This window comes from Coturnix japonica, chromosome Z, assembly GCF_001577835.2.
Source record: "Coturnix japonica isolate 7356 chromosome Z, Coturnix japonica 2.1, whole genome shotgun sequence".
Taxonomy (NCBI): Eukaryota; Metazoa; Chordata; class Aves; order Galliformes; family Phasianidae; genus Coturnix; species Coturnix japonica.
In genome coordinates, this window is record NC_029547.1 from 7613934 (window position 1) to 7641657 (window position 27724).

At 50.1% G+C, this 27724-nt stretch overlaps 1 protein-coding gene across 3 annotated transcripts in view; it reads left to right on the forward strand.

The window, feature by feature from the left end:
* Nucleotides 1-27724, forward strand: part of CNTFR (ciliary neurotrophic factor receptor) — a 165466-nt gene that overhangs the window by 105525 nt on the left and 32217 nt on the right. For all 3 annotated transcript variants that reach the window (XM_015848429.2, XM_032441286.1, XM_032441287.1), the window contains exon 4: nucleotides 13819-14049. In XM_015848429.2, the coding sequence (XP_015703915.1) occupies nucleotides 13819-14049 (231 nt within the window). The remainder of the gene's footprint in view (nucleotides 1-13818; nucleotides 14050-27724) is intronic.

Below are 27724 nucleotides of genomic sequence, written 5' to 3' on the forward strand. Positions count from 1 at the left end.
GCTATGGGACTGTGGCTGCACTCCATGTCTTCTGGGCAAGGAGCTGGGTAAGGTCTCACCTTGGAAGTTGCATACGGCCAGCCCAGAAGCCAGCACCTCACACTGCCAGCGCATCCTGCTCCCACCAGCACTGGGACACTCAGTGTTTGTCCCCTTGTAAGGGCTTCCGGCATCTGAAGTCCTGGATTGCAGGCAACCCTGGCACTACAAAGCCCATCTCAGGTTGGAATGAAGGAGCAAAGCACAGTGACATTGGGTATCACTTGCAGGGCTCTAGCAAAGGGGGATGCAGCAGTGTCCAAACAAAACCCTGTGTAGCAACAACACAGTTGCAGTGAGAAACTGAGACGAGGTATCCTCCTGTTTTACTAGGAGAGTTTTACTAGGGTGGAAGCAGAGTGAAGGAATCTCAAAATGGGCTCAGGAGGGCAGGTCCTGTACACAACATGTACAGAAGGAGCAGAAGAGCGACTTGCAAGATGTGCAGTCTGTCCTGTGTCTGAAAAGAGCATCTTTCAGGATAAGCAGTGTTGGGCTGCACTAAATGGAGTGGATCCATGCAGAGAAGCCAATATAATTGTGGCATATTAAAAGGAAAAGAAGAAGGATTGAGCAGGGTCTGTGTCAGGCTTGTTACTGAGAGGAAAAGCAATGCATGTCACCTTGTAATGAGTGCTCTAGCAAGACCAATCAGGTGGAGAAGTGAAGTGAGACTGCAAGGCAATCGACAGTGATGGAGGCAGGAGGGGCTGCTGCAGTATTAACCGATGTACAGATCACTGATCTCTTGGTGTAGGATTTTCTGGAGAAGATTGTTATTTAGGTTTAGGTGCCACCTGGTGCTAATTGAAGCTGAAGAGCCTGGAGCCTTTTCCTTGCACTGCTGCATATATCAGTGTGCAGGATTAGTCCTTGGCCCCGGGCGGGATGCATCCACCTATGGTGCAAAAATCCCTGTGGATAGAGTAGAGCCTTACTATAGGGTGCCAGCAGTCAGCAGAGCCATGTGCTGCCCTTCATCCCAAGTTCAGCACACCATGATGTGCTCTTCCTAACTTTTTTGGTATGCAAAGCCTGGAGTGTTTTCCCCAGTGTATATCTTGATTAGCTGATATAAACCAGGCTCTTCTTAGTTATCTTTTTCTGGCTGTCACAAAGCAGCCAGAGGTCTGCAGCACCCAAGCTGAAAAACACTGACCTGAAAGGCTGGGAGTCTGAAACACTTCTGCCAGCAACGAGTTTGTGCTTTGTAGACAGGAGGGAGATGGCACCATCACACCGAGGGGCTGGCTGGGATGCAGGAGCTAAAGCAGAGCTATGGCATGCAGAATAGCTCGTTTGGCCCCTGCTGAATTTGCTGAACTATAACAAGGTGTGTTCTGCTGGCTGGGAAAGGGTGCTTTGCTATGCTGCAGTGTGCTTCTGCTTTGGAGAAAGACAGGAGCACACATACACAGGCAGTGCACAGGGGTCTGCTGCAGTGGTCAGCCTGGTACTCCCATGCCCACTTGGAGGAGTGCTGTGCTCCATCTGTGCTCCCAGGAGCTCAGGAAGCACAGACCAGAACAGACCCCAGGGGAGCCTCCAGCTGGAGCTGTGAACACTGGACTGCTTGGGATGAGTCACAGAGAGCTTCCAGCTCCATCCAAGCCGCAAACCCCAGCGAGTCAGGCCCTGCCATGCTGGTACTGTGCCTGTGCTGTGGTTGCTTCATCTGAGTGTGTGCAGTGCTGAGGAGAAACGAAGGCATGTAGGAGCAAGTGTGTCAAATCCCAAAGTTGACATCTGTCTGTCTGCTCCTGCCTCGCAATTTCCCATGGGAAGTCTCAACTCCTGGCCAGCACTGAGAGCTGGAGAACTGCCACAACCCATGCCAGCCACTGGGAGAACTGGGAAGGACTGGGACAGGAAAATGCAATGGCACAGCTTAGGAGTGGAGAGAGGCTGCTGAGTTGATCAGTGTGGCTGCTCTTTGGAAGGGATGGAGGCACACAGCAATGCATGATGTGACTGCATCCTGCCTTCTGTGCCCATCAGATCTGAAAATTAATTCTACCATCATAATAAAGGGCACGGGGTGACTGATGTGCCTTTCTCCTTTTGCTTTCAGTGGAGGTCTTGTCCCCTTTAGGAGAAGGACAGTAGAAGAGCTTGGGGGCTTGGGTCTGCACTGGTGCTTCCAAGTTTGTAGGGCATCATGTCAGCCTCTTGAAGGGGAGAAGAAGTCCCAAAAGCAGCTGTGGGCTTGCTTGATACTAGAGACTCACCACACCGTTTCCACTTGTGCTCCCAATGGGATTTTGTTCATGTTACTGGTACTTACGACCACAGAATGACTTGGGTTGGAAGAGACCTCAAAATCATCTACTCCCAACCTCCCATGTTCCTTTATGCCGTATATCTGTCTCTGGGGTGTTGTCTCTGCCAGCTTTGCCTTCTAACAACCTGTCCCTCTCCCAGCACTGCAGAGCACAGCCCTTTGAGTGGCAAGAGAAAGGATGTCCTGGTGGAGGATGCTGGGTCTTGGTTGGTATATTGGCTCTGACAGAATCACAGAGTGTCCCAAGTTGGAAGGGACTAATAAGGATTGCCAGGTCCACCTCTTGGCTCCACAAAGGACCACCCAAAATTCAAACCCTATGTCTGAGATCATTCTCCAAGTACTCCTTGGGTTTAAGGCTGTTGCCACTGCCCTGGCCAGACCTTGGCAAGGTGAAGAACCTTCCCTTAATACCCAGCCATTGGTTGACACCACTGACATCTGTAGGCAGATTTACTGCCCTTCCTGCCATGTGCTGGGGCACGTCAGATCTGCCCCACATGGGCAGCTCCTCCAGCTCTCAGCCCTGAGTGCTAAGTGACCCTGCTGTCTGTCCTCCCAGCTTGGAGGCTGAATTTCTGCTGTTCTCAACCCATGTTGATGGAGTTTGATCTTTACCTCCTCACTTTGCTGGAGAGTGAGCCCTGAATATTCAAGGAACAGCGCTGAACTCAGTGTGACCATGGTTGGTGGGTTCTGGCCCTTAATTAATTAGCATTGATCGCGCTTCAAATCCAGCAGCAGAGAAGGGAGCTGCGACTCAGGGAAGCAGCAAAGTGTAGCAATACAATCGCTGCAGCCATTTTCATGCTGCTGGTCAGTGCTCTTCCAAACTTATATTGCTGCATTTATTTCTCCTTACTTTTGCAATTACATTCTTGGCAGCCCTGGAGGGATGGGTGTGGGTGTCCTATCAGCCCACGAGTCGAACTTTGGGATGCAGACCCTGGAGGAACATTTCAGGATTCAGGTGGTGCATTGAATGCTGGCCCGGTGTTTAATCCTGCCCTAAATCACAGCTTGAAAGTGAAGACCATACAGTGAGAAACAGCAAGAATGGAGGCACACGTGGCAGAGTTTTGAGCATAAAGACATAGAAAGTTCCATGTGAACATGGGAGAGCTTCTTTACTGTCAGGGTGATAAAGCACAGGAGCAGTCTGTGCAGAGAGTTTGTGGTCATCTTCTCTGGGGGTACTCAGTGCCCACCTGGACACTGTTCTTTGCCTTTCTGTAGGGAACCTGCTTTAGCAGGGCACTGGGCTTGATCTCCAGAGGACCTTTTCAACCCCAAAGATGCTTTGATTCTGTGAATGTGTTGCGTGACACTTGGTGGTGTAGATGAGCAGGGAGCTCCCAGCAGGTGCATGACATTGGTTAGGACTGAGTTCCTCTGTCTCTTGCACAGCTGGAGCTAGGCAGACTGATGTGCCAGGTGCCACAGGGACAGAAGGAAAACCCACTTGGGCCAGTCACTTCTTCTCATTTCAGGACTTGGGCTCTCATTTGTAAGACACTGCCTCTGTTTCCTCTCTGAGTTGTCAGCTTACTAAGGCACCTCTCACTGCCTGCCTGTCCCATGGGTCTGCAGCCTGAGCAGTGGGGAAGAGCAGAGCACACCCCTCAGGAGCTCTGTCTGCTGCTGCACACCCCAGAGCTGCTGAGGAAATCCTCCGGGGAACTTTTTTCTGCTGGAAAATGAAGTCCTGTCAGCATCCTTGTGTTTCATGAAACCATATTTCTTCATCAGAGGAAAAAGGGGAGAAAAGCAGAAGTGGAAAGAGGGGACAGGCTGCAAAAACGGTTTTAATTGACACCTCTTCCTCCTGCACAGAAGGGTTGTAAAGCCTTTCTACAACACAGCAAGCTGCTTAAAAAGCACCAAACACTTCTGGTTCCATTCTGAAGGAATCCAAGCTTTCTGGTGGTTCATTGGTGCCTTTTTTGTTTGCTTGTTTGTTTGTTTGTTTTTCAGTGTAGAGAATTTTTGGAAGTTGATGCTTTTGCACCAGAGCTGCACCTCATCCTTATCCCGAGCCTCCCTGCAGCATCCCCAGGGCTGAGAGGTGCTGTCAGCGCTTTGAGAGCATCCCTCCAGCCCCACCGCCCTGTGTGGGCTGCAGCCAGCCCCAGCTCCCGGCCTGTTTTTGCTTTGCCTTTAGAAAATAAACAGGCGTAGAGCCCAATGCCGCTGTGACCGGCAGAGAAGGGGGGGTGACCGGCAGAGTTGAAAAGATTGTTTTCTATTCATGGCCTCCAGCATGAGGTAGGGAAAAAGCCACTTTCTGCCTGCACACGCATAGATTTGCATTGATTGAAGGCAGAGATGCTGCCTCCCTGTGCCCTTTCTCTCCTTTTGGGCTCCCTCAGGTCCTCCCTCCCCATGAGCCCGTGCAGCAGGGACACACACAGCTCTTGCCTGAGGCTCTTCCATCACTGCCCGTTGCCTCTTCCCTCCTTTCCCCCTCTCCTGACAGCAGCTTCCCACAGCCGACTCATTTCAGAGATGTTTTTTCGCTGCTCCAGCCAACATTTTTCTCTCCCCCATTACGTTTAGCTTCCCCCTCCCTCTTCCAAACTATTTTTTTAAGCAATAAATAATTTCGGCGTGCTGAAGAAGCATGCAAAGTCAGCGTTAGGCTACGGCAAAACGCTCCATTTGTTCTAGGAGCCCTTTTCCCCTCAGAAAGCTTCCCCTAGTGTTTAATTTTAAAGCATGTCATTATTATTATTTGTTTTCCTACTTTCCAGAAGAGATTCCCATATTTTTTCGGCTTGTCTGGAGATTTCCACATGCACACACGAACTTTTCCTTTGGCTTTTCTCCCCTGCTTGCTTTCTTTTTGCTGGGGTTAAAAGCCCCAAGTCAGCAAGGTACTTAAACACATGCTGAAAGTTAAGAGCTCGCCTAAGTGCTTTGCTGACTGGGAGCCAAGGATATTTTCTCGAGCCCTTTAAATGCTTCAGAACCTGAATTCAAAACGTTTTGCAGAAAATCCAGAATTCAAGTGTCTCTTGTGCTAATGGTGGCTGTAATTCAGGAGTGCTGTCAGATAAGGGCTGCACTCTTCCTCCTGGAGCTGGTGTATCCCCTCGCAGGAAATGCTTCCCTAAAGTCTTTCACCACTTCAGGGAGCTCTCCAGAGATCTGGGCATGTGCTTTTGTTTCACTCAGTGATCATGTTGGCATTTTGGTATTTGTTTTGCTTGACACTTGATGCTTCTAAGTATTGAAATGTTGAGAGGAGCAGTTCCTTGAAGTCACACTGAGCAAATATCTGCAGCTGAACTGATGCTTTCTCATCATCCCAAACACAGAGGGAGGAAAACAGAAAGAAGCTAACAAAAAAAAAACACCCAAACCACACACATACAAATACAAACACTACATATATATATATAATATATAATATATAATATATAATATATAATATATAATATATAATATATAATATATAATATATAATATATAATATATAATATATATATAGTATTTGTTGTTCATTATTTATCATATTATATATAAATATATAAACAATGAAAAACGAGAGCGAACAAGAATACTATAGAGAATCAAAAAAACGCGCATGAGAAGCGAGAGCTCTGTGATGCTGCAGCATCACTAACTGGAGGTCAGGAGGAACACTGAAAGTGGAACCGTGCTTCCCTTCAGAGGGATCATCAGAGGGGCTGTAATAATGTCTGTACAGAGAGGGAATAGTGGTGAGCAGAGAAGCAGGAAAGGCTGTGCAGAGAGGAGGTGCTTCCAGAAGTGGAGAGTCAGTCAGCATCAAAGAGAAATAGTGGCTCTGCTGGTTGGGGCTCAGCTCAATGGATGCAAGTCTTCGCCACCTGTCAGTTGTGGGTCTGCTTTAAAATGCTTATCTGCATAAAGGTGAGCATTTTGGCTTTTTCTCCCCCATCCCCCTCCCCCCCCCCTTTTTAAAAAAAAAGATTATTGAAATTTTAGGTGTGCACTTTTGCATGAGTCAGCCTTCAAAGTCTCTGCCTGCTAGGTGCAAAGCAGCCAGTGGTCCCATGCTTCAGGCATTCATCTCCCTTTATCTCTCTCATGGCAGCATAGCTCTTTCAGGCATGCAATGCTGTCAGGGCTGCACCCAAACGATGCTTCGTATGGCTGTCAGGATGCAGCTCTCCAGTTGTGCATGGCTCAGCACTGCTCGTCGCTTCCAGGCTTGGCTTTGCTTGAGCACCCTTTGGAGTGAAAGGCATGAAATGCAAATGTAATATCTTCTTATTACACAAGCAGATCCTGAGACCTTGGCTTAATTGTTAATACAGCCCCTCGTGGGCAGAGTAGATTGTTGCTTTATTATTAATATTGCTTTGAAATTATCTTGGCTACAGGAGTACAAGTGTTGCTCGGAGAAATGACTGATGACGACTGAGTAAGAAAAAAAAAACAAGAAAAGATTTGGGAAAGTGCTTCCCATTGTATCAGCATCTGTAATTCCACATGTGTGTGTCCTGCACTGGCAGCTTAGAATCATGGGATCTTTAAGGTTGAAAAAGTTGGTTATCTAGTCCAACCATCAGCCCACCCCCACTATGCCCACTAACCATGTTCCTCAGAGCCACATCTCCACGATTCTTGAACACCTCCAGGGATGGTGAAGATGTCAGTTCCTCTGCTATCTCATTGTTCAAGAGCACAAGGAAAAATCTTGGGGCTGATGCAGGTGAAAGAAATCCCTCTGTTGGTTAGAAGCAAGTTCTGGAGTCTCACCTCTGGGTGTTTAAGGGTGCAGGCAGAAGAGTTAGAACTTCTCCTGGTCATTCCCAGGCACAAGACATCATATTTTTGAGTAACAGAGTCTAGATTCGTACAGTGGCTTAAGTTGGAAGGGACCTTAGAGATTATCAAGGTCCAGTCCCCAGCCATGGGCTGGTTGCCCCCACCAGGTCAGGGTGTCCAGGGCCCCATCCAACCTAGCCTTGAGCACTTCCAGGGATGGGGCAGCACAGCTCTCTGGGCAGCTGTGCTGGTGCCTCACTGCCCTCTGAGTGAGGAATTTCTTCTGAACATCTAACCCAAATCTTCCCTCATTTAGTTTTAAGCCATTCCCCCTCATCCTATCACTGTTAATCTGTGTAAGATGCCAGTCCTCCAGTGAGGTGACTCCACCAGGACATAGAACTGTTGACTACAACCCTCTGGCTGCAACCACACAATCAATTCCTTACCCTCTGAGTAGTCCACCCTTCAAATCCATCTCTTTCCAAGTTAGAGATAAGGATATGCTGTGGGACCATGTCATATGCCTTGCACAAGACCAGGTAGATGACATCAGTTACCCTTCTGATGTGTACCCATGCCATCACTCATCACACTCCTGGCCTTGTGCCTCATCCCTGAGAGGCCGAGCCTCCCATACCTGTTGTTGAGGCTGCAGAGGAGTTTTTCCAGCTCAGGATAAAGAAGTTCACAAATTAAGCTGCAGCATCTCCAGCTTCAAGCCCAGCTGCTGCTGATCTGCCCAGGGGCGTGAGCATTGCATCAAGCAGCAAAGAGCCACTGGCCTACAGCAGGCAAAAGCCAAGCCAACAGGCAGACAGAGATAGACTGAGGGGCTGAATTTCAGAGCTATTAAATGTTTAAATGAAAAAAAAAAAAAGAAAGAAAGAAAGAAAAAAAAAAAGTTAATTTAGCATCGCGGTTGTGATTTTACACACCCAAGAGCCTGGAAATTGAGAGCTCTGCTTCTCACACAGGGATCGTAACTTGGCACTACACAGATTGTACAGTATGTAAAATTAGACTGGAGAAATAGTAAATATGCTGCAGGGACCAATACTGTCTTGGCAGAAGGAGGATGGACTGAGTGGGACCCAACAGGTCTTTTACGCCTCTGACTTCCATAATTCTGTGGCCATAAAAAAACAAAACCAAAACGCTCACATAGTGCCTGGTGCAAAGCACAGCCCACAGCAGGACAGAGTGGGAGTGGGACTGCCCCAGTGTTTGTGCTCCAAGGATGCTAAGGGGGGGTGCATGGGCACCAGCTAGGAGCAATGGGGAGGCTCTGTAGGCAGCTCCTGGGTGCCTAACATCTCTATCTGCCTCTTCCTCTTCTCCCTGTGTGGTAAATACAGGCGTCCTCATGCTGTTGCTGAACCACAATGGGCTTTTCTTCTGTTTACGGCTGTGATTTGGGCACCTAATTCTGAATCCTATTGATTTCCTCTTAAACGGCGTTGAAAAGCCTGATCTAAGCACTCTTTTGTGGCCTAAGTTATTTGTCCTGTTGGCAGGAAAAAGCAGAAGCAGAAAACAAGCCTGTAATTCATCCACAGTGCTAACTCCTGTCACCTGGCCATGGAGGGCGAGAGCTCAAGCACACACGGCTTTAGTGCTCCTGGTGGGCTTTCTCTACCATGCACTTGTTGTCCCTGTTGCCATTTGCCCCCTCTGGCCGTCTGAGCCTTTGCTTTCTGTGTCATCCTGCATGCTGGGGTAAGGAACCTGAACCTGCAAGGACCAGCCCAGCTTTCCTTTTGCCTTAGGATGGAAGAAGAGGCATTGCTCAGCTTCTCCTGGCAAAGAGAATGCTTGCAATCCCAGAGCTTGGGCAGAAGAGGTCTTAGAAAAGAGTTGGGGAATCATATGGTTGTTTGAGTTAGAAAGGACCTTTAAAGGCCATCTCATCCAGCTTGCCTGAGATGAACAGGGACATCCACAGTGAGATCAGGGTGCTCAGAGCCTGGTCAGACTGGAGCTGGCCAGGAGCTGACCATGGTGGAACGAGAGGGAAATGCCTCATTTCTAGTGCCCTTAAAGCAAACCTGCTTCCAGAGATCTGCTTCCAGGCTATCGGGAAGTGATTGAGTACAAGTCCTTTAGCACCCATCTGTTATCTCTTAATTAAAGTTTCTTGCTAATTATTTTTTCTTGTCAAGAAAGCAAAGCTGCTGACTCCAGGGATTTACCAAAGTAGAGCAAACAAATGCGGACTCTGCTTGCTGCAATTCTTCATTAATGGACAAAATTAACTTGGAACAGTCCATATCTTTGGCTACATCAATGACACTTAATTATGCCTGTTTCCTTACAAAGATGTATTTAGTTTTAAATCACTTGTGGAAGAACTGCCTCCTTGAGCATGAAATTCCTTCCTCTGGCAGGGAGGGTTTCTGCTGGCAAGGAAAGCTCTGCAAAAGACCAAGCAGCACCAGAGGAAACAGGTGTGAAGAGATGAGGGGTAAGGATGTGCTTTGGGGAGGTGGTGTAGGGAAACCCTCTCCAGTGCAGGTGGCTGTTTCATCTCAGGAAGGGGCCGTGATGCTGCAGATGGGAGCAGAGCCACCTGCATCCCTGAGCATGGTCAGTGATATGCAGACTGGCCAACAAGATGCTGGAACAAGAGAGAGGACACAGGGTTGTGCTACTGCACACCCCAAGGCCAGTGGAAACCAGAGACATCCCACTGATCCCATTGCTTTACTGGTGTCATTTACAGTAGGAAGTTGCAAAGTGTGAGGCCTTGCTGCTTCATCTACTCAGAAAGCTCTCAGCATACCCCCAGCACCTTGTAAATATTAAATGTATAATTTATGAATACATACACAGAGATCTAATTATCCACTCGGATTATTTCTCATGGCTTGCACACAGCTCTGGGTGGGGGGTACATAGGCTAAAGGAGTGATAGACACTTTAGGATATCTGTCCTCAGGCACAAATGTGTTTCTCCATCCCACTGCAGAAGCTCTCCACATCTTAGTGGGGATACGGGGATGTATCCTTTTCTCACTGCCTCAGTTTCCCCATCCTCAGGAGCAGAGCCAAAGTCCATGCAGAGGAGAAGAGTGCAGTGGGTGCAGTCCCAAAAAATGCTTTGGATCCCTCAGGTGGGATCCTGCCCATACCCAGTCTGCGGGGAATTGGAGTCTCTGTATCTCCTGGCTCTGGATGCCTTCACTGTTCTCATCCAAAAGCAGTACTGATGTCTGTAGCACAGGACAGGCAAAAGGAGGTGATAGCTGCCATCAGGGTGTCATATGTTCACATGGTGATGTGGCTGGATGTGCTGGGACAGGAGGGATCTGGGGACCTGGATTCACTCCAGTGAGTGGCTCTGTAAGCCTGTCTGAGAGAACTGCCTGCTTTGTTACTGAGCTTTGGTTTCTTCTTTGTCAGCCTTAAATCATTGCCCTGGGAAGGAGCGTAGCTTTCAAAGACCTGTCTTCCAGGAAAGGCTCCCTCACTCTTTCTGAACACATGCCAGCATGTTTGTGCTGTGTTTAAGGACAAATAGGAAATAATTCAAGTTGCTTTTACCCCCCTTTCCAGCCTAGTCCTGACATTCCCATCTACAGACAAGTCCTCATACACAGACCCAAGAAGTAGGGCTGGGACCCCCAGAGCTTTACTCTGCCCCAGGCATTCCTCCTGGGCCCAAGTTAGGCAGCTTTGTTGGCCCGTTGCTGCAATGAACTTTCCTTCCTGCAGGGCTGGTGGGTGATGTGGCGTCTCTCAGCATCTGTCTCTGCCCAGCAGGTCTCTGGGTGTGAGGACAGGAGGAATAATGGCCTTTTGTGAGACAGCAAGAAAGGGGAAAGTAAAATGTCTTTAATTTGTGTGAAAGAAAATAATAGAGGAGAACCTGAGTAAGATGCTGGGACTCATACTGGAGGTCTGTGATCTGTATCCATCTTCCCATCTGCCTCGTCATCTGTCCATCCATTCATCTGCCCAGCCATTTGAACAGCCAGCCATGCACCCACACCCACTGTCGTTCATTGATCTTTTTCTCCCTCCTTCCAACCGCCCACCCAAGCATTCACCCACCCAATCTGTCCATTCATCCCTCCATCCACACATGCAGCCAGCCAGCCAGATGTTTGTATGCTCAGTCCTTTATCCTCTTACATCTCTGCATCCCCAGATACACTCATCCATCCATCCGCTTGCATGGTCATCCATCATTTCTTCTTCATGTGCTTCCCTCCATCCCAGCTGTGCCCATCCAGCCAGCTATCCATCTGTTTGCAAGCACACGCTCGTTCATCTGCCCACCCATCCATCTCCTTCCACACTTCTGCCTATCAGCCCATTTATCTGTGCCCATTCCAGCTATTTCTCCTCTCACAGTCTCCTCGGCTGGGAAGCTCTTCCTTCTTTCTATCAGCAGGCTTTTTTAACATGCTCAGAACAAACTATAGGTCTGTGTAGCCCCTGTTCTACCTACCAGCAGGACACAGGAGCTGATATCTGGAGAGAAAGGAGTAGGACAAGTGTTGGAGTGCTTCTCCATCCCTCCCCACTATTGGCTACTGTCAGCCTCACTGGTGCATCTCCACCATGAGTGGAGTCCTCTGCTATGGGTTCATTTAATCACTGTTTTCCCCTCGATTTTGGCATTCATAGCAACGGATGGATGTGGTTTTCTCTAATTTAATCACACATTGTGTGAAAAAAAAAAGAAGAAAAAGAAAGAAGGCACTTTCTCTTTCTTACTTTCATTTGCTGCCCCTTAATTATTTTATTAGGAGAAAGAGCCAGCAGTCCTTCTCTATTCATCCTCTTCGTGTCATTCAGCGTCGCTCAGGTGTCCATCACGCCTCCAACCAGTGCCTCATTGCAGGAATGAAGAGATTGAGTCTGTCAAGCCATCCCTTACACAGAGGCTGCTTTCAGCCTTTGTTCTCTCACGTTTCCTTCCTCAGCTCCATTTTCGTCTTAATGGCACAGGCTCAGATTTGTGTGCTGCTTTCTAGGGTACACAACTTCCCATTCTCAGTCCCGTTCTTAATAATTCTTAACATTGCATTTGCGTCTTTGATTGCCACTGAGCTGATGTTGTCAGGAACGCGATCACTCCAAGATACGTTTCCATGGAGGCTGCAGCTAATTTGGAGCCATGACTGTGCAGGGAAAGCTGCTTCCTTGTGCGTTCATCAACACAACACATACTGTGATGCTCTTTGGGATGCTCTTGCCCCCAGCTTTAACTTTGCTGCCCTGACAGCCTCAGCTGTCTGCTCGCGCTGCCTTGGCCCATGACTTATGAATGAGCTGGGTAGCTCAGGTCCAGCTCTGAGCTCTGTCAAACCTCACCGGTGACGTCTTCCTCGGCCAAGCCTGACTGCCTCTTCTCACCTTTGGTCTCCTGACCTTTAGCTGCTATAAATCCTCGCAAGGACTCTCCCTGAGTTCAGGGATGCTCGGTTTCCCTGGGAGCCTGTGTGGGGCACCTTGTCAAAAGTGATTTGGAAACCCAGGAGTATTTTGAGACCTGAAGTGGCTGTTGAAACATGGAATGAGATGCTCACACCCAGCTCAATCGCCGTCCTGCTTCACCCCACATCATACATTCACAAAAATGTTTTCATCCTTGCCACATACAGCTCAGAGAACAGCCTGTGTAGCAGCACAGGAAAGATTCAATTGCCAAGCATCATTAATGAATGTCGGCTCGAACTCCTGTCCAGAAACCTGAGAAAATTCAATTAGGCAGCTGGTGCCCAATGAGCTGTGTTGCTACACTCATGAGATGCTAAATCAAACAGCTCAGCAAGGCATCGTGTTATTGTAGAGAGAGAGAGAGAGGGAAAAAAAGGCAGGGAGATAAACAACGTAGCATGTGCCAAGCAGCTGCCCCTTTCCAAGGCATGGCTCAGGTAAGCTACAATCCTCCCACCTCATTTGGTAGGCAGGGAATTGAAGGCAGCTGCCTACTTCCCACTTCTGCTAGTGAATAACTCAAAGTTCGCTAATGACAAGTCTTGGGGCTCTCTTGCCTCTCTCCTCTGGGAATTCCTGGTGCATGCATTTGATTTGCGTCTTGCAATGAGGCATGAGGGTGCAGGAGTGGCAGTGACTTGTTGACACAAAAAACTGGATGTGTTCTGGGGCATTTGGACGGTGAGCCATGCAGATGGTCTTATTGTGCCCTCTCCAAGGCAAAGGTGGGAGAAAAGCATCCTATGAAATCATCCTATCCTCCCTGAAAGGAGGCTGTGACAAGGTGGGATCAGCCTCTTCTCCCAGGTAACAGTGACAGGATGAGAGAATTGTGCCAGGTGAGGTTCAGGTTGTGTATTAGGAAAATTTCTTCTCAAAAGACTTGTGATGAATTGCAGCAGGCTGTCCTGGGAGGTGATGGAGTCACAGTCCCTGGATGTGTTCACAGAACTGTGGAGGTGTGTCACTGAGGGTCATGGTTAGTGGGCATGGTGGTAATTGGGTAGTTGAACTAAATGATCTTAGAGATCTTTCCCAACTGCAACAGTTCTCTGATTCTGTGAGACAGACGTGATCCATGAGTCCCAGTTCACTGGTCTTTGTCAGCTGATCCACTCCAGTACTCCGGTCAAAAGTCAAAATAAACTATTACCTGGACCAGAGGGAGAATGTGAACTTCCCTGGCCATCATGTCAGCCCATGCTCCAGTCCTTCCCATCCTTATTGTTCATGGTAAGATCTTGTTCCCAAGGTAGCCCACAGGCTCTGATCTCACCTACTTTTTTTCTCTACAGACAGCCACATCCAGTATGAGCGGGTAGGTGCCGATGTGACCATGAAGTGTGGCTCCATGGACTGGGATGCAGCTGTGACCTGGACGGCCAATGGCACCGACATCGATGACTCCCACCTAAATGGGTCCTACCTGATCCTGAAGAACGTGGACCTGACACAGAGTGGCCAGTACTCCTGCTATGAGGGCTCCTCCTGGCACCTCAAGTACCAGACCTACCTTAGGGTGGGAGGTGAGCACCCTGCTGTGTGATGTTGTGGGGAACAGGGGACACAACTACACCTTTGGCTCCCTACACTGACCCCTCACTGCACCCTCCATGCATGCCAGTCCCAATGCTGTCCATATGTATGGTTTTCTGCTGCACCCTGCAGCACAACCTACCAGCAGTGTATGAATCCTAGCAGCAGGATGCTGGAATCAGCCTTTCCTGTGCCAGACTTTGAGTCAAAGCTGGTAATAATGCCCACAAAATAATTTAGGGAGTAATGCTGCTTCACCAGCCAGCCCAGTGCCATGGTACAGCAGAATGGGCATTGTCTAAAGGTGGAAAGTGTCTGTAGATGGCCGTGGTGGGGGGCAGCTGCATGTTTCACAGGATTTTGCATATCTTAAGTGAGAAATGCGCTGATTCACAGGTCTCTCTGTGGGAGATGAGAAGTGTGCTATATTTCACACCACGCTGATAGCTGATAGCAGCTGTGTGTTTTGCGGGCTGCAATGTTTGTACAGCTGATAGCAACTGTGGTTTTCACACTTGCAGCTGAGGGCTGGGGCAGTGTTTGGCATGTCTGGTGATGGGGTAGGGGTTGCTGCAGAAGATGCTGAGAAGTACCAGTTGTAAGACACTGAATATGTGCTTGGTAGGTGGCTGTTCCCGCGTGTGGGAGATGGGGCAAAGCGTTTCTCTGCTTGTTGTCTCACCTTCAGCACCCTGCAGGTGCATCTCTACCATGGACCATGGGCCAGGCAGAAGGGTTACCGTGTCATGGATAAGCCCTGCAAATTGGGCAAAAAGGGCCCTCTGCAGGAGTAGTTCCAAGTTTTGGGAATGTGGCATGGGGTTGACCTTGTAGTGCTGGTGTCTAATGGGAGGGATGTTGGCACACAGTATAGGTTTGCTGGAAGAAGCTGGATGTCAAGGAGAGAAGCACGCAAGTGGGCAAATGGAAGCAGAGAGGATGGCAGTGAATAGCACGCAGCAGACAAGTGTGTGGCCAGAGACCTCTTGGCCATGTTACTGGGCTGAGATGGTGGTCTAGGACTATTGGTCAGGGTGTCACCAGCACCTGGTACTCCAAGCAGGGGCTGCAACCCAAATCTAGAGATAATGAGGGGAATATTGTCTCCAAACATCTCTGCAGCTGTGGCATCTCTAAGACCCTGTGATGATTCTTACCTCTGCTCAGCACCTTGCTAATAGTAAACCCTGTCAGTCTGCCCTGGGGCCCATGGGAACTGCACAGCATTACAGCTGAAATCCCACTGTTTCCAATTACAGTGTGTTCCTGTCCACTGCCTGCTCCTGGCCCTGCTGGGCACTGGGCAGCTGAAGGGCACTCTCAGACATCACAGGGGCCACGAGCAATAAATAAATGAGTGCCCGTTGTTCTTAATGCAATTAAGTATGCAAGGAACCTAATCAGATGAGACCCTTTTAGTGGTAATTAATTTAATTGCCTGGATTTAATTTAATGTTCTCTCTGAAGTTTCTTTTCCCAGCACCTCTGCTGCCTCTGGCCCCTGCCTGCTCCCCTTTCCTGCCCTCTCCAGAGCCGGCTGGTACCCCAAGGTGTGCAGGGAGCAGGTTTGGGAGCATCCTTGGATGTGATAGTTGCGTTTTGCAGCATTCCCATGGTAGCTAATAATTGGGATGTTTGCTGTGTTCAGCTGGGCATGCGGAGTGAGTGCCTGAAAGGACCACAGAGGAGAACCTGTGATTTGTAGGATCTTGGACTCGTTTAAATTGGATGGGAAGTTAAGTGAAAACAGGCCTGTGGCTGCATTTTCATGTCTTTAACAGGGCAGAGCAGCAAAATTAAAGCAGTGCTAGCTATATGAATAAAGAGAGAACAAGGAGAGAAATGAGCTGTGCAGGCAGGCTGGAGGGGAGCTTAGAGGTAACAGAGGTAGAACGTGATCCTGAGTGATGGCTGGGGAAAAAGGGGAGGAGAAAACCTGAAGGTGGTCATTAGCCAGGTTGATTAGTGTCTGAGGCTGTCATTGGTGGTACCCAGTGGGAACACAGGGAAAGGCAGCATGTCTCCTGTGCTTTGGAAAAGTAAAAATCCTGACCACAGCATCACAGGGTGCGCTCAGGAGAAAGAACAATTAAAGATATGGAGGCAAATGGAAAATGGGAGAAAATAAAATGGAGGCTTGCCAACAATATATCACGGCAGATTAACCTGATAGCTCTCTTTGATAAGGGAACTGATTTCCTAGGCCCAGAAATGCGTCCGATCTAATCTATCTGGACTTCAGTGAAGCATTTGTTATGGTGCCACATGGGAAATTATTAGTTAAGCTAGAGAAAATGGGGATTAGTATGGGAATTGGAACATGGCTTAGGAAATGGCTAAAGGGGATCAGATTGTGCTGAAAGGGGAGCTGCTGGGAGGGCTGGGGGAACTGCAGCATCAGCCTTCGGACTGTGCTGCGATGTTTTCCATAGTGGCTCTGGACCAGGAGAAGGAGGGAGCGCGGGTTGAACATGGCTGTGGGGTCAGCTTAGAAGGGCCAGAATGCAAGTGGGGCAAAAGACACAAAGCACACAAAGGTGGCTCACTGATGTGCTTTCACAGTCTAGTCCTAAGGGTGGGATTTGATATCTAGGTCTAGCTCTTAGGGAATGTGGCCGGGAGCTCGGCAGCACCCAGTGGAGTGCAGATGTTTTGGGGTAGCCTGGCTGTCCCATAGCTGCAGGCACAAGGATGCTGGCACACAGGCAGTGGGAGCAGCGTGTGTCCAGGGATGTGGTAACCGAGACATGGACAGCCCACTTGGGAGAGCAGGAACAGGCATGTTTATAAATGGGAGTCCATGCACTAGGCGCACAACATCTAGGGGGACAGTGGCACTTCTCTAGGACAGCTTCTTCCTGAGGGCTTTGGGCAGCAACATGTAGACTTTCAGCCTTTCATCAAGTGGTGGCAACTGAGTATGGGGTGAGCCATAGGATGGCAACCACAGTGCGTATCTCCGATAGTCTTCCCCATAACCTGGAGCGTGGTGGGTTCTAAGCGTGGGCTGGAAGTAGTGGGCAATGGAGCCATGGGCTTTGCAGTGCTCTGGGTACTGGGCTCCCAGCTACCCCCGTGAGCTGCAGCATTTGGAAACATGCGGCCTGAGGGCCCATGGATGGATGTAACAAAGACATTGGGAAATAATGCGCTCTTGAGGTTTGGCACACGGCTCCGTGCATTACAGAATGTTATAAAAATACTGCTAATGGGCCAGAGAGGAGTGGAAACGCACGGTGGAGAGGCTGCCAGAAGCCGGAGAGCGCACATGGGAGCAAGGAGGCCTTGTGTGCAGGATGGGGAGGGAGGCAGCAGCCGGCCAGGCGTCCATCCTTCTACTCCCATCTAACCTGCTTGTCTCTGTGCCCTGATGGCATTTGCACTCCTCCTGCCCCTCTGCCCTAGGATGCTGGAGAGCTCTGCTTGCCCCATCACTGACAGGGATGCAAGTTGGGATGTTGGCTCTGGGATGGGGATGTGAGGCCACGTGCTCATCCAGATCCTGCCTGCAGCAATGGGAGGTGGGCAGGCTCCAGGCTGGCTTCCTTCCTCCCCGTGTCTGTCACTGCAGTGGCTGGCAAGAGAAAGGGAAAAAACATGCGGTTTGACAGAAAACGACATGGAAAAACAACCAAATTAACAGAAAAACAAACAAAGCAAAACCAGAGGGGGGGGGGGGGGGGGGGGGGGGGTGGAGGGGAGGGACAGGGCAAAGCAACAGGAACCACATGTGAGCAGGGAGGCTGAGAGAGCTCGAGTGTGTTCTCTGGGCTGATTAGCGAGCGATCAAACATCGGCCACTAATAAATAATCAGAGCCTCCCTTCTCTCTGCCTTAGAAGTCCCTTTCCTCCCAGCTGGGCTCCAGCTGCGACTGGAGGATTGGACTGCAGTATGCTTCTTTTTTCTGTGTGTGTGTGTAACGTTTCTTTTTTTCTTCCTTTTCACCCATCCAAAATGAAGAAACAAAGGAGGTAACAACCTCACAATGTGACACATTCTTCTCTGGTTCCCCAGCTCAGGATGGAGCAGCAGGCAGGTGTGAGCATCCCATGATGGGCACTGACTCCATGAGGTGGCTCTCTGCCCAGCCTCCTCTGGGGCTTGATTTGATGTGAAAAATTGCACTGACTGTGCACCCACGCCCTCAGCCACCCGTGTGAATGTGCATGGGGTTAGTCTGGTGCTCCCGCTGGTGTAGGGTCTGTATGTGCAAATATTTTCCTTCTTGTGTCCAGTGATCTGTGATATAGGGATTGTTTTTTTTCTAAAAGCCTTTTTGATGGATTTTTCCCCCATGAGTTTAGCCAATCCTTTCCCGTGGCCATGTAAACTTGAGGCTATTTCAAGAGCAGCAAGTTAAACACGGCAGTGGCTGCTGCCGGGCACCAGGGCCAGCTGGCAGCACCAGCACTCTGTCCTTCTCTCCTTCCAAACTGGGCACCCACATCCCTTCTGCCCCTTGAGAGCAGCACTCAGTTGGCTGGACCCGGGCAGAAATGCATTGACCTGGAGCAAAACCACATTGAGGAAAGCATTGATAAATCAAAGCACGTGGCTACTGATGTTCCAGCATCAGGAGGAGATGCACCCAAAATCTGTCAGCTTTATGCCTGTGCACTTTTCCATAGGAGTCTGTTGCACTGGGGGATGCACAGGTGGGCAAAGGGCTACTGCCACATCCCTGGAAGCATTCAAGCCCTTAATGGGGCCCTGAGCAGCCTGATCTGGTGGGGGACAATCAGTCCACAGCAGGGGTTAGGGTTGGGAGGGCATTAAGGTCCCTTTCAAGCCAAGCCATTCTCTGATTCTAAGATTCCATGACAGCACATGGGGCTGATCAGATTGCAGGAGTGCCTCATTTGTAGAAGTGCAGCTTCATTTCATGGGCCATTGTAGGCTATCCACATGCCCAGCTTTGCTGTTTGCTTGTGGCTGGGAAAACTCAATGAAGGAACTTTGCTGTCTGTGCCTTGATTTTGGATCTTGGCCCAAAGGCGAGTTGGTTATGATATTCAAGTCACCATCCCAGCTTTTTAAGCAGCAGGCCAAAAAATACCCTAACAAAAAGCCCAACCACGCTCTCAAATGCAATTAGTGCTAATTGGATTAGGAGCTGGGCTAGAAAAACAAAACACTTCCAGTGGCAGCAGGCGATCTCTCTGCCGGCCACATGGGAGAGGATGGATGAAGCTCTGCCCGCAGGCCCAGTGTGCACACTCATGTACATTTGCATGCTCACACCCATGCATTGCACGCACCCGCACACCACTGCCTTCTCCCATCCTTCCCTGCGCTGTGCTCGGCAGCCTGCCCAGCTGCAGCATAGCAGAGTGATGCTTCCTTGGCTCGCCGCATAAAATATGATAATCTGGGGCAGCCGGTGTCAGAAACAATAAAAATATCCCCTCTCCCACCCTGGCGGCCCCCCTGCACTCATGGGAGCTGGGGGCGGAGGGGCTCAGCGGCACGTGGCATTTATTAGGTGCTGCAGCATGGACTCGCAGCGCCTGTAGGTCTGCCCCAGAGCAGGGAGGAGGTCGGCACATGCAGGGTCCTGGATCCCCATGACCCAGAGGGACCTGGCCCAATGCTTGACCATAGGGACCCATGAGCTCATGGCAGCTTGGTGTTGATGGAGGGCTGCACCCTGAGCCTGAGTCATGCAGGAACATCCCATGGCACAAGGTCACAGAGAAGCCACCGCTTCTCCTGGGAGCTCCTATCACTGGGTCATTTCAATTATGGATGTTCTGCTGCCCGTCCTCTGCTTGCTGCCATCTGCTCCCAGACTGCTTTTCCCTCCCAGCACACCCTTTTCCCTGGGATGGGGTGAGAGGAGAAGAGGAAGACGAGCTTTGAGGCACCATCCCCATACAGCACAGCTGGGTTCTGGGGACTGTGCCATGCCAGTGTCCCATGTTACAGCCTCCTCCTCTCTTCTGAGGTTTGTTTATTACTTATTAACATGACAAAAACAGCCTGGTAATTAGTAAAGCCCAAGTCCAGTCTAAACAGCTTCCCAAAGCCCGGGTTCCACAGCGCCAGGAATGAGGGATGTGCGGTGCCGGATGGACGGAGCCTCTCTCTCTTTGGCCAGGGGACAGCAGCTGCGGGCCGAGGCTGTGCGTGCTGGGGGACACGCGCTGGCGGCACTGGGCTCTGCTTACACCAGGAAGGATTTCATCTTGGCCTCTCCTAAGTGCCCCTTGTCAAAATATTTAGTGCGAGCTTCCTGCTGCCTGCCCGCGGTGGGTCCTCGGCTCCAGGAGGTGATGGAGGGGAAGGATGGGGATGCAGCCACTGCCTATCTCAGAGCTGTAGGATATGTCTGCAGGGAGCCATGGTGCTAAGACCCTGTGCTGGGGATCCCCAGAGCTGGTCAGGAGAACTACAGTAGTATGAACAGATTCTGAAGGAGGGAATGTGATAATAATTCCTAATTTTTCCCATCTCTCGGTGCTTTTCCATCCCTCCATCCCCAGTGGTGGCACCCGGGCAGCAGTGAGGTTCCAGCACCCGATGTACTTCAGCGTGAAAGACATTGTCATTAGGGATGGTTTCCCAAGCCCGTGTGCCTGCTGTGAATAATTTAAAAGAACTAAATGTGTGCTAACAGCAGGTCTGCGTGGTCAGGGAGAGGAGGAGAGGAGGGGAAGAGGGTCTGGAAAGTAGAGCAGGGAGTGATGTGAGATTATTTTCCTACTGTTTGCAGGACAGGGTGGTGTTTCCCCCCACCCCCCTCTTCCCCCAGCCACGGAAAAGGAGTCAAAGGGTTCCCATGCCCGATGGATCCCTTCGCTCCCTGTCCCCTCCCGAGCTGTCAGCATTGGTACCAGAGGCAACCGCAGGACAATTTCCAGTTGCTCTTGCTCCAAGCACTTTAATGCTGTTTAAACAATTACGCAGTTGATAAATTTTGACAACAAGAGATAGAAATAGCCTGGGAGAGCCGCGCATTAGAAATGCTCTAAACAGATGTCCCTTTTCTCCCCCTCCCCTGCTCCCTGGGGGTCTTTATCATTCGCTGCCAACTAAACAAGACTGTGTTTGCTCGAGTTGGGACAGTGCGGAGGGGGGAGCAAAATGCCATATTAAAATGGTTTATGATACTGTCCCTGCGGTGACGGCTGCTTGTTTTCACTCCAGAATGATGTCCTCTGCACCGACGGGAGCCATGCACAGCCTGTGAATACCACAGTGATGTTTGCCCCTCTTGCTGGCTCACTGGCTACTGGTTTCGACAGCCTCTTGGGTGCTAAGGGGCCACTTGTCCTAGGCCAGATACAGGGCATAGAGTGAGCAGCATCCATGGGGGATGCTTGATTTCTTGCATGGCTGAGCTCAGGTGTACAGGGAGAGGAAAGAGATGCTGCTGGCTGTACCCAGAATCACCACACTTTGTATTTTCCTTAACACAACCGCTCACCCCACCATCCCTCACTTCCCCGGTTCTCAATCCAGGTGCATTTGCTTTCTGCAAAGGCTTCTTCCTTTAACTTCTTCCTCCTCTTTCTCCCTTGCTTGCACACAATGGAATGCAGATCTTCTCTCTTTGCTCATCTTGGGGGTTTGGAGCTGAGCACGGCTGCAGGCTGCAGCTTTACTTTTGATCCTCTTCTGCTCTTTGCAGAAATTCCCAGTCACTCCAATCCAAGCAGGAGCGCCTCTCTACCTGCGAGGCCCCTGGGGGTTCCTGCAACAGTGCAGGAAGGCACCATGTTTGCATGGGATGTTTTGCACAGCACCAGAACTGGCACATCTGCAGAAGCCCTGTGTGCACTGGGCTGTTCAGTGGCATGAGGGTCTCAAGTGGAGGGGCTGGACTCTTTTCCTGGTGCTATCAAGTGCGTGGGTGGTGTTCAATCTGGCCAGGCTCCCTGCAGGAAGGAGCCCACCAGGGCTCTCAGCACAGCTGCTGGTCTGCTGCTCTTGCACAGAGGCAGGTCTCCAAATCATCTGCAGCTCCAGCTTGCACGGGCTCCAACATAAACAGCCTGGGCACAGGTGTGTGGAGTTTCCTCCAGCTTTCAGAGCAGAGCCCCATGTGGGGCTCCCCAGCCCAAGGAGAGCACCTGCAGCACACAGAGCACTCTGAAGCAGGGTACGTGTTGTGGGGGTCTGCTCCAGGCTGCGTCCCCCCTGCACCATCACTGCTTTTTTTTGCAAATAATAACAATAATAATAATGCAGTGTGTGCAAGCAGAAAAGGAATTTGCAGCTGGGGTAAGAAGCACTGAAGTGGAGTGAGCTCCTTCATGTCATTTTTGCTAGTCTGCAGCAGGGAGATAGATGCACAAAGAGGGATTTTCTGTAACCCCAGCTCACCTACTGCATGGGACAGAAATGGTGAAGTAAGGTCCTGTTGTCAGATCCTTGCACTCTTCCTAGAGAAGAGAGTGTGAAGGGAGGTAGTGAGCCCCAGAGACCCCTGTGCTGTTCTTATTTGCAAACTGAACTTGACTTTCTTGCACACCAGCAACAGTGTAATCACCTCCAGGTAGAAGAAACAATACAGACTTTTTCTGTCTGAAAAGGTAGTGTTTGTGAGCGTGATTTTTGTCCTTGTGATCAGTGCTGCATTTGCAATCTCTCCAGGGCTGCCACTGACTGCTGTGTTCATCTCTGCAAAGTTCTGCTTAGAAAAAGGGTGGTGGGCTTCTTCACTGGCATTAAGCCCATCAGCTGCTGTGATTTATGGTTTGTGTGGGTGTAACTTTACTGTATTCCCTTCCATTACTTCCCCATCTCTAGTGCCTGGGATTTGGGGATAGAGGTCAGGGGCAAATGGAATCAAAGGGCTTAATTGTGATGGGGGAATAAAAAGGCAGAATTGAAGAGATACCTCTTACGCAAGGGTGGCAGGATAGAGACAGCATAAACTGAGATTGAATTGGGACAGAGCAGTCTGGGGCTGCATGCAGAGCCAAGGCAGAGCCAGCCCCACCAAACACTGCATGTGTGTCAGGAGGTGGCAGTTTTACTTCTTTGCGGATTGGATCTGGGACATCATTGCCCTCTGTTGCAGTTGCACTAGTTAATATGTGAGGGTTCCTTCTAACTGCACTATACTACTCTATAGTGAGTAATTGGAGGAGGACCTTAGAAAAGCAGGGAAAGTGCAGAAAGATGCAAAGGATGCAGGGGAAGCTGCTGTAAGGGAGAAGACTTAAAATAGTCTGCTTGGTGGCTTCAAAAGGAGCTGGAAGGATGCCCTGACTCTGGCTGGTAATTGCCTCCAAGCGGAGAAGACACTGGGTACTAAACTAGCAAGCAAAGCCATAACTAGAGCCAATGACTGGAAGCTGAGCATAGCCACATTCAAATTAGAAATGAGGCTCATATTTTTAATAGAAAAAATGATTAAGCATTGGAACAAACTGCCGAAAGCCATGGTGGCTCCTCTGCTGCTTGTTATCTGCAGAGCAAGGCTGGCTGCCTCTCTGAAGGATGATTGAGTCAAACACGAGTTATTGGGCTCAATGGAGGGGTAACAGAGGGATGTAATGGCCTGTGCAACCCAGGAGGTCAGGTGAGATGAACTAATTTTCTCCCGTGGCCTTCAAGCCTGTGAGTTAAGGAAGGTGTGCCTTCCTGTCTTGCAGATTTAGCTTCATGGACACTTTTCTGCTGATTGGCACCCTGATAATGTGCATTCGGTGGTCAGAGCTGGGCTGTGTGACACCTGGAGGGTGCTGCATATCACTGTATGGGAAAGGACAAAGGCAGCCCTGAGGGTGCATCACTACAGTGTGGAGTGTGGCTGGGGCCACTTCTCTCTTCTTTGAGCCCTCCAGGAATAAGAAGAGTAATGCATCGCCCACTGGAAGCCACTCACTCCACGTGCTGTGTCCTTATCCAAAGCAGAGGATGCTGTACAGAAAGATGCAGCACAAGGCAAGAGGAATTAGCACAAAGCAGCAGGTTGGGTGGGTTGTCCTGTGGCTGAGCTGGGGACATGGAGCTGGCATTGTCTGTGAGCAGTGTCACCGCCCCTGGAGCCTGCACAGAATGTGGCAGCGTGGCAGGGACACAAGAGGAGGTAAATGCAGCCTGCTGCTGAGCAATTTTTCTCCTGGAAGGAAGCTAAATCCGCATTGGCAGGAGGAGCTGGCTCTCTCCTCTGGCTCAGGGGGGCCAAGCCCCAGTCACCTCCTGCTCCCCAGCGCTCCCTGCTTTGCATGAAAGAGGCGCTTTGATTGCTGACATCTGTAGACAATCAGATAAGAATTAGAGTTATTCCTCTCGGCATAAATGGTATTTCTAATCTCATAATCCCTTAATATTGTTCTCACCGGGATATGGCCGCTGCTAATCCCTGAGAACTTGTTGTTGGGCAAATTTCAGGGAGGTGCCATGGAGAGGGTTTGGCTGCCTTCCCCCTGCCCTGAGGACCTCAGGGAAGGGATTGGAAGTTGTGCACCGTGTAAGCACCGCAGGCATGAGCCAGTGCATCGCTCATCCCCGCTGTGTCTGTCCTTCCCCAGCACACCACACATGCTGAGCAGAGCCCTGTGCTGGGCGTGCAGCCACATTCCCAATTTAGAAGAAGGTGTATGAGAATGCTCTATGCAAGAGGGTATCCCCAAAGCCCACCCTCCCTGGGAAGCACAATCCATGTCCCTCTCCCAGCTGTGTTTGTGCAGGAGGCTTGTACCAGCATCTCTCCCCCTGCCAGGCTGAAACCTGTACATCATTTCCTCTTAGACCTGAGTGGTTTGTTACTATAGCTACGTTGCTCCAAACTCAGGTCTCTGCAGGGCTGAGGTCTCTATGGCATTTCTGCGCAGCTGAGAGGAGAGGGCTTAGCCTCAAGGTCAGACAGTGCAGACTGTGCTGTGGGGATGCTGGGACTGTAGGCTTAGAGGCAGTGGTGCAACTTGTCCGGGAGTTCTCAAACACCAAAACTCTGCAAGATCCCATGAAAGGATGTGTGGATGTTGCTGGTTCGCAGTTAGGCAGCATAACTCATTGTAGTGCATTTGTTTGCTACTGCCTGAAGTCTGGTATGTGGATAAGGAGCTGGTGGGCACCCTTGCTGCACTAATTTTTGGGAGGATTTCCTGAGGGTTTTTCCACCAGGAGAAGAGGTGAAACGGTTGGGTTTTGTGGTTCACTGGCAACTCTGGAAAAATGCTCCAGAAATCAATCAGATGAACATTTTTAATGAATTGGAAAATTAGAGAATTAAACACTTGGGCTCAGGATTTCAGTGGTTTTATTCTTGTTTTAAGAGATACGTGTATCAAAGGGAGCTCCTAAAGGGAAAGCCCTGGAAACTTGGCCCTTCCCTTAAAAACACCAGCAGTGAAAACAATGCTGCCGTTGTGTTTCCTTTGGAAGCAAAGCAGACACAAGCATGTGAACCCCTATGGCATGGCCGGATGTGTGGTGCTCCCTGCAGCAGTGACATGGGTTAGCGTTTGCCCCATCCTAGTTGGAGTGTCTCCTTGGCTGCAAATTATGCTGCCTCCAGGTGTACCTGGTGGTTGTCTGACAGTGAATCTCCTGTCACCATCCATCTCTGCCCCTGCCATATTACTCCTTCTCCATCCCTTGCTGAGACATTGCATTCCTCCTTCCCTAAATATCCCCTCCAGTGAGGCCACCACCCCACTGTCCCTTACCCTGTATCAAACCCTGAGGGCAGGTAGATATTCTGATTTACGTCTTTGCCTAGCCTGGGGCGATGCTTCAGCCCCAGGCTGTGCCAGCATCCTGAGGGATGCTGTAGGATGCGTCTGTGACCAGAGGGCTGTGACAGCATCCACTGCAGTGAGTGACCTCTGGCAGCAGCATGCGCCTATGCTATCTCCATCCCTGCAAACAGCCCATCCCTGGGCTGGGGGAGCAAATGCAGCAAGGCAGTCATCCTGCTGAGACCTCTTTCGTGGGCAATGGGGAGAAATTTCAGCTTTGATGTTACCTATAGCAGCTGCTGGTATGTGGCTGCTGAGCCAGGGACCGCTCCCCCCGTCCGGCCATGCCTCTCTGCCTTATCATTTTCAATCCTATCAGAAACAAAACTGCTGCTGCTTAATGCTTCATTACAGGCTGTTATGTGTCTCCTGCGCTGCCCAGGAGAGCAGCAAGGAGGGCTCTGACTCTATTTAATAACTGTTTCATGGTTCCTAATTGACAGATAAAAACGCTACTAACTTGGTTTCATCAAACATAATCTATGGGCAGGAGCAGTGCTGCCCTTCTGGAGGCTGGGCGGCAGCACAAGTTTGGATCCATTATTTTGAAATGGGAAATCCATAACGTGCTGATGTGCCATGCTGATGACAAGTTTATGCCTTGCTCTTTCCTCTATTGGTTTTGGCTTTGACCATACTGGGGGAAGCCAGCGCTGCTGGCCCCATCCCCAAGACTGTCACCCCTGGGGCTGTCAGCCTTGGGGCTGTCACATCAGGCTCTGCTTGTACTGGGAAAGAGCACCAAACCTTGTAGCTCTGACAGGAAAGCATTCTCACTGATGAACCAGGAAAGGCTTTTTTTTCTTGCAAATTCAGAGATATCGGGAAAGCAGGATGTTTCTCCAGCACTGTGCTTTTAGCAGAAGTTCGCTGTCTCTGGGGACTTTACCCTGCCCCTTTCTGCTGACTCAGGTGACCAAGTGACCCAGGCTCCTTCCACTCTCTGCAGTGAGAAATGCCAAACAGACAAACCTCTGCTCTCCCCAGAGATGGCATTGCAAAGCCAAGATTGTGGATGCAGTGCCTGCCAATGGTAATGAGAAGGGTTGCAGAGGTGGGGTTCAAAGCCACGCATCTGACTGAAAAGTTGTCATGCAGTGAGAACATTTGAGGATTTGCTATTGGAAATCTAAATGAGGATATCTGTTGGAAATCCGGCTTTTAAAGAGTTTTCTCCTCCCATCATGGTGTCTGGAAACTTAAATACAAGCTGGAAGCGTGGCAGGTATTTGTGAGTAGTGGAAGGGTAAATTGCGGCCTGTGACCAGGAGTCAAGGAGGAATCAGCTCCTTGGACTTGCAGAAATGGTTTTGATTTTTTTCCTGCAACCAGTGCTGCTCTCTCAGGCCAAGGAGGCGTAAGCTGCTTGATGTCCAAGATTGGTAACCAAGGTGAGGGCCAGGCCATCAGCTGCACTGGGTGCACGGCAGAACTGGAAGAGCTTCACCACCAGATGTTCTGCTTGGGCAACTCTCACCTTTACCTCTGGTGCTCTGAAACCCAGCAGAGCCACTGAGATCAGGGGATACACGTGGAGAGCTGGAGATGGATGGAGAGTGATGCTTTTGGGCAAGTGTAGAGCAATCTGACTGCAGCTATAGCCATCCTGAGGATCTGTCATCCAGAGGAGAGAGGTAATACATAGACAAGGCTGATCTAAATAAAAAGCACTGGAATAGCAACTCCAGCAGGACTCTGTGGGTCACTTGGAGGAAGATCAGAGGTAGCAAAGTGGCACTGCTGGCATTCTTGGTGTCAAAATGATGCTGGAGTGAGCCAGAAGTGGTGCATGTGGGAGCAGGGATGGGGACCAGGATGCAGGTGCTGAGCTGGGTGCTCACCACACAGCAGGATGCAAGCAGAACATCACTGCAGCGAGGTTGGAGACCAGCTCAGTGTGAGCAGGAGAACAAACCGGACTGTTTCCAGCACTGCCAGGAGTTGTGGAGCCAGGAGATGGATGTCCG